Source organism: Sprattus sprattus, assembly GCF_963457725.1.
Source record: "Sprattus sprattus genome assembly, chromosome: 1".
Taxonomy (NCBI): Eukaryota; Metazoa; Chordata; class Actinopteri; order Clupeiformes; family Clupeidae; genus Sprattus; species Sprattus sprattus.
In genome coordinates, this window is record NC_137920.1 from 27,366,995 (window position 1) to 27,374,494 (window position 7,500).

The following is a 7,500-nucleotide window of genomic DNA, read 5'->3' on the forward strand; positions in this document are numbered from 1 at the left end:
ACCTCTTCATTAAATGTTACATTAACACCGGGAGATTTTAAAACAACATCAGTTTTACTAGATCTGGATAATTATTTTCTTTTTGACTTTAAAAAGGGTGTGTGTCTGTGTGTGAATGTGTGTGTTCCTGGCTGTCTGTTTGTCTGTGTGTGTGTGTGTGTGTGTGTGTGTGTGTGTGTGTGTGTGTGTGTGTGTGTGTGTGTGTGAATGACTGTTTTCATGAGCTCTGTCTCTGTGGCTGGCAGCTCTGTTTGCTTAAGTGGTGTGACCGTTTACCCACGTCTCCCCAAATTCTGTTCCGCTCAGTAAAAACTCAGTTGTGTGTATGTGTGTGTATGTGTGTGTGTGTGTGTGTGTGTGTGTGTGTGTGTGTGTGTGTGTGTGTGTGTGTGTGTGTGTGTGTGTGTGTGTGTGTGTGTTGTGTGGGTGTGGTTTCTTAGGCTCTTACAAGGGCTTATTTTTATTTGTTTATTTATTTAAAACAGGGTGCTCTTACCTCACTTTTGCCCAACTAAGTCTGTCGTCATGGTGATAGAGGTGTTGCCGTAGCGACTCTGATGCTCTCCAGTTGAAAAGTAAAGGTGAAAACAGACACTAAGTCCAAAAGAGAAGCGCATCAGTACCTAAGCCTAGAATAATCTGTGAGAAAGACTCTATAGTTTAGTATTCTGTTGAGTCTGTATTTGTTTTTGTGTTTGAGGGAGTCATTACTTTCAGCTAGGGGTGGAAACTTTCTCTCTTTTTCTCTTTCTCTCCTTCACTCTTTTGGTGTGTGTGTGTGTGTGTGTGTGTGTGTGTGTGTGTGTGTGTGTGTGTGTGTGTGTGTGTGTGTGTGTGTGTGTGTGTGTGTGTGTGTGTGTGTGTGTGTGTGTGTGTGTGTGTGTGTGTTTGTGTGTGTGGTTCCATAATAATCAGCAGCAGTCTCTGCCGGAGATGGTGTCTGATAGGCTGTAGTGCCTCATCGACCAGTGTGCGCTGTGTTGTCAGAATAAGAAATAGCGAGTTAGAGAAAGAGAGTTAGAGTAGAGAGAGAGAGAGATAAAGAGAGAGAGAGAGAGAGAGAGAGAGAGAGATAGAGAGATAGAGAGTTAGAAAGCGACTGAGAGAGAAAGAAAGAGAGAGTAGAGAGAGAGGGAGAAAGAGAGAGAGAAAAAGAAAGAAAGAAAAAAAGAAAGAGAGAGAGAGAGATATTGAGGGATCCGGGGAGAGAACAGAGAGCGGTCAGAAGAGAGAGCTCATTTGTCACCCAGACTGCTCTAGGGGAGTGGTGTAATAAGGGACCTCTGTCCTGGAGCCAGAAGGCTTCCACAAGACCTTCCATCGCCTGACACAACAACCACGAGCGCCTGGAGCTTATTACTCATTGCCCCATGCCAGACCGACCAATCACATTAACAATTGTACCTTGCTGTCATAATTGCATACAAGTTCTCTTAGGAAACTCTACCACGCTGTCACTGATTGGTTCTCAGGTGCACAAATGGAGAACCAATCATTTCAACACTCCCGACACTCGTGTCAACATATGTCAACCTGACTAGCCAAATAACTATTAGTTACTGTTATTACTAACAGTTATTGTTGTTAAAATGACCACAGACTGTGAGGAAAAGGTTATGTCTGTCTGTTACTGTAACTCCTCCCTATTGATTTACACTTGTTTCTGTTCTGGAATGCTCTATCATCTTAATATATATGAGGTTCCTGGTTCCTGTGGTCATAGCAAAGGGAACTAACTGTCGATGCCGGATCATATTCGTTACCGGATCATAGTCCGACACATCGCGCATGCTCAAACACAAACGGTTTACAGCATAAGGCTCAACATATCTGGCTTGTCTTAACGCATAATGTAGGTTTATTTAACGTAATGTTTTCTAATGTTGTAAACGGTTAACAGCATAAAGCTCAACGTCAACATATGGGGCTATTTTGTATTACTGTTGCTAGTAATGAATGCACTGCTTAACTAATGATTCAATAAACATGAAACTTAACATCATAAACCTTGGTGGATTACCTGGCTCGTTTCGCAAAGTGACGCATGCGCGACTACGATCCGGTAACTACTACACATGCACGACTACAATCCGGTAACTACTGCGATGCGGCATCGACACTACCATTGTTATATCTGGGGTTTCCTGGTTCCTGTTGTCATAGCAAAGGGAACTACCTTCCTTATATCTGCGGTTTCCTGGTTCCTGGGAACTATCATCGTTACATCTGAGGTTCCTAGTTTCCTGCTGTCCTGTAATAATTGAATCTGTAGTCTGTTGATTTTAGTCAGTTGATAGGTCTGTTCGAATCAGGGTCTTATCTCAGCAGGGTGTTTAACATGAGAGGGAATCATCAAGGACAATTCAAAACTTAGCAACCTTCTGATTCAAACAGACCCATTGAGAGTGTAATTGTGATTGTACCAGTGGAGGGAGCTACCATCAATAAAGTTCCTGACTCGTTTTGTCTATGTAATGAAACAGAGACTCTTATTCACCCACTGTCTCTGTAATGTAACTGAAGTTATTTTTTATTCCAGTCTCTATAACGTCACTGAAGTTCCTGTTCTTTTCCTTTTGCAGAGCGATCACACTCGAAAACCAACTGATCGTCCTGGCAACTACGGTGGCGGACGCAGGACGGTACTACGTGCAGGCAGTGAACGAGCGGAACGGAGAGAACAAGACCAGCCCCGCCCTCTTCCTGAGCATCTCCAGTACGTAACCCTACTGTGTGTGTGTGTGTGTGTGTGTGCGTGTGCGTGCGTGTATTTGTCTTTCATGTTTGCTTGTGTGTAAGTGGAAATTCCACATATGCTCACCCCATTTTGTCCAGGCAATCTTTGTTTGTGTGTGCGTGCGTGAGTGCATGCATGCATGCTCAAACATATGCTTGACTGTCAGCATATGTGTACTTGTATGTACTTCTGTCTGTGTGTTAGCATTTTCAGTAAACACATTCTCTTTGTGTGTGTGTGTGTGTGTGTGTGTGTGTGTGTGTGTGTGTGTGTGTGTGTGTTTGTGTGTGTGTGTATGGCTGACCATGAGAACACGCATCGCCTGTTGAAACCTGATCAGAGCTCCCGCACTTACAATCTGAGGCCTTCGTGTGGTCTTTATGTCTATCCCTTTGCAAACATCAGACTAAAGCCATCCATGACCCAGTAGAGTGAGAGAGAGAGAGATAGAGAGAGAGAGAGAGAGAGAGAGAGAGAGAGAAGGAGAGAGAGAGAGAGAGAGAGAGAGAGAGAGAGAGAGAGAGAGAGAGAGAGAGAGAGAGAGAGAGAGAGAGAGACAGAGGGAGAGAGAGAGAGATCAAGATAGTGAGAGCAAGCGAGAGAGAAAAAGAGAGACAGAGAGAGAGAAATAGAGTGAGAGGGTCAGGGAGTCGATCTTCACACACACACACACACACAATCCTTCACAACACAAATCGGCCTATTTCGATGTTCTCTTTTAACCTGTATGTGTGTGTCTGTGTCTTTTTAGCCATATGGGGAAATTGCTTTCCGACTTAATCATGAGTTTTTTTATATATTTGTAATTAGTGGCCATGAAGAGCAAGTATGACTCAGGAAAGAGAACACTAAAAGCCAGACAGGCTTCTGAGGGGAGAAGCAGGGAGAGAGAGAAGAGAGATAGAGACGAGATAGTGAGAGAGAGAGAGAGAGAGAGAGAGAGATAGAGATAGAGATAGAGAGAGTGAGAGAGAGAGTGAGAGAGCAAGATACAGTGAGAGAGAGAGAGAGAGAGAGAGAGAGAGAGAGAGCAAGATACAGTGAGAGAGAGAGAGTGAGAGATAGAGAATGAGAGAAGAGAGTGAGCAAGAGACAGTAAAAGAGAGTCAGTGAGAGATAGAGAATGAGAGAAGAGAGTGAGCAAGAGACAGTGAGAGAGAGATCTGTTAGTGAGAGTCCCTGATAAACAGGTGGTGGTCAGTCAATGGGTCTCCAGACATTTTGGGGTGCACCTTTACCTCCTCCTCTAAGCCTGTAAGACACAGTCGGATGACAGTGGACGACCAAAGGGTGGTTCACAGCTACTTTAATGGAACTGACCAGCTGGGTTGGCAAAGCCCGGAGTGTGCTTCTCTAAGGCTAGAAAGGAAGGTACCTGTGTAGTTTCAGAACCTCACAGGGAACAGACAAGCTGTAAATGAGACAAAATTTGATGTAGCAGACCTTTATTGCGTACATCTTGTGCAGCCGTTGAATGTTTTTGTCGCTAACTCTGACTGGATGTGAAGAGATTTAATTGAGATTTTGCATAGTTAATATGAAGATGGGGCCAGGAAAGCGCACAAGTGCTGCACTATCGCCAGACACGCTTTCATTTTTGTCGAGTGACACTCGTTGCCAGGACGATAAATCCGCCTTGACAATTGGAGAGAGACAGACATTGTTTTTTTAATACCCCTTATGTTTGAACTAAGTTTGAGCTTTTTGAAGCTTCTACTTCAGGGTATGGTACTCTCCCAGCACCATAGGAACCAGGAAAATATGTTAGTTTATGTCGATTGGTGAAACACATGAGCCACTGCAGTACTGCCGCCATTTTGAAAAAACTGTTAGCTAGAGGGCACAGATGGTTCGCATTAGCGCTTGCTGGGTGGTTACCCAACGTTTAGGGGTGTGTCGATAAAGCCTTTGTAGTAACGCAGACGCTATAGCGAGATTGACAGGTCAACAAAACGCTGCTATGAATTGCTGACCGCTGTTTAACTTTGCTAGCAGGCTGTCTACTTTGTGGGTTGTTTACCGTTTGTCTACCATTAGACAGTTGGCTAGTTGATGCCTCGCAAATCACCTCAGATGTATATTTTTTAACCATAATTAAGTTACCATAACGAGGCTATTAAATTCAATAGTGTCTATTTCCCTGTAACTTAAAAAAAATACCTTTATACACAAACACAGCGTCTACAGAGTTTGGTATGCCATCTTCATTTTTTCCAGTTGTGTGTGCTTTGTGAGTGGGAGTGTGTTTGTGGTTGAGACATCTGTGTGTGTGTGTGTGTGTGTGTGTGTGTGTGTGTGTGTGTGTGTGTGTGTGTGTGTGTGTGTGTGTGTGAAAGACACACTTTGAAATATTTGTTTTCACACACACACACACACACACACACACACACACACACACACACACACACACACACACACACACACACACACACACAGACACAAACACACACACACACACTCCCTGAGTCCCTCTTTAATTCGGGGGGTCCTGCCGGAGTGTCTCAGCCCAGTTTAAGATCCTGTTAAAATATTCATTAAAGATGGAGGAGTATTAACAGCACAACTTCACCACAGGCCCAGTGCCACCACAGCATCTGTCACAGTGAGGATACACACAAACACACCAAACATACACACACCAAACACACACACACACACACACACGCACACACACACACACACACACACACACCAAACACACACACACACACACGCACACACACACACACACACACACACACCAAACACACACACACACACACACGCACACACACACACACACACACACACACACACACACACACACACACACACACACGCACACACGCACACACACACACACACACACACAGACACACACACACACACACACACACACACACACACACACACACACACACACACTGTGTTTGGGGTGAATGCAGTGCACCTTGTATCAAGATGATTGGGCTTCATATGTCCCATCTGGGTGGTGGCACACACACAAACACACACACACTCTCCCATTATGTGTGTGTGTGTGTATGTGTGTGTGTGTGTGTGTGTGTGTGTGTGTGTGTGTGTGTGTGTGTGTGTGTGTGTGTGTGTGTGTGTGTGTGTGTGTGTGTGTGTGTGTTAGTGGGGCGGCCAGATGTGCTGATGTTTGTGTGCAGCGAGGCATAGATGAAGCCCAGACAATCACCTCTTGGGACCACGCTGTCCTCCCTCTTTCTCCCACTCCCTCTCTCTATCTCTCTCTTTATCCTACTCCCTCTCTTTATCTCACCCTTCCTCCTACTCCCTCTCTTTATCTCTCTCTCTCTCTTTATCCCACTACCTCTCTTTATCTCTCTCTTTATCCTACTCCCTCTCTTTATCGCTCTCTCTTTCTCCCACTACCTCTCTTTATCTCTCTCTTTATCCTACTCCCTCTCTTTATCTCTCTCTCTCTCTCTCTCCCACTCTCTGTCTTTATCTCTCTCTCTATCCCTGTCTTTCTGTTCTCCTCTTTTTCCTTTCCCTTGTCTTTTCTCTCAACAACTCTATCTTTTCCTGTCTCCCTCTTTCTCCCCATCTAATCTCTTTTCTCTCTCTCCTTCTCTCTTCTCTCTCTCTGTCTCTCTGTCTCATGATAATCACCAGAGACATAAAATGATTGGCTGTTTGGCAGGTAAGAAATGCAGTGTTTATTGCCAGCATTTCTTCATTTATCCCTCAATATCTTCATCCTCTCTCGGTCAATCTATCCCTCGCTCAACACTCTCATCACGCACGCACACACACACACACGCACACACACAAATATCAACAACCCAATATGGCCTCTCCTCAAATGTTTTGACTTTATTTCTCGCCCATTCACATAATCTCTCTCTCTCTCTCTCTCTCTCTCTCTCTCTCTCTCTCTCTATCTCTCTCTCTCTTTCTCTCTCTTTTTACTCTCAAACACACACACACATACACAAACCCACACACTCACGCTGTTCATAAAGTCTCCTTAGCAAGCAAGTTAACTTAGCTATCTAATTCTAGTTTAGGAAGCCATCTTAGCAGTGCTAGGGTGTGTTAATGTGCATGACTTAGCTGCTGAGTTTAGTATCTGATGTATGATTATTTCTGCCTTTTCCTATCATAATTTCAGAAATGAAATGTAGATTGTAATGTCAGCTACACAACTAGCTTTCATTTCACACAAATGGAACTCTGCCATTTAAACTGTTAAAGGTTATCACCTTTGCTCGTTAGCAAATTTAGACTTTTTTAGTAAGCTAGCATAGCAACTAGACAACCATAGCAAACAGGCAACACCATTTGCTGCAAAGCATAAAACAATCTTTAATTTCTCATGCAGATCACCAATAAAAGATCCCAAGTGATCCCAACCACTTGTGCATGATATTAAATGGTTTCCAATAGAAATCCTGAAAGAAATAACGGGACATCAATGGGGCAAGTCCCCTCTTCCACTTGCCCTTCTCGAAGACAGGAATCCTGTTGCTTGCATTTTCACTAGAGCAGTCCGTGAGAGAAGATTCGTTAATAGCTCTAGGTCATCAGGGGATAGATTAACGGTCTGATTTTGCTGTATAAGAGACATTAGCTCCCATTCCCACATGACGTCAAAATATGGTAAGTTATCATAGCATAGCATAATAAATGGTTTTCAATGTGAGTGGGAATTTGAGGGAAGTGTTGTCCTCTTACGTTACCGCGTGAGCAAGTGGGATCGGAACCTTGTCATCCGTCCGGATGTAATCCACTCAAACTCGGAGTAGTTTTCACAG

The 7,500-nt window shown here is 44.0% G+C and overlaps 1 protein-coding gene across 1 annotated transcript in view; it reads left to right on the forward strand.

Annotated features, from left to right (window-relative positions):
• Positions 1–7,500, forward strand: part of sdk1b (sidekick cell adhesion molecule 1b) — a gene marked incomplete at both ends in the record, with an annotated part of 254,956 nt that overhangs the window by 120,142 nt on the left and 127,314 nt on the right. Inside the window, one exon of the mRNA XM_080843197.1 lies at positions 2,583–2,716. Within this exon, the coding sequence (XP_080699323.1) occupies positions 2,583–2,716 (134 nt within the window). The remainder of the gene's footprint in view (positions 1–2,582; positions 2,717–7,500) is intronic.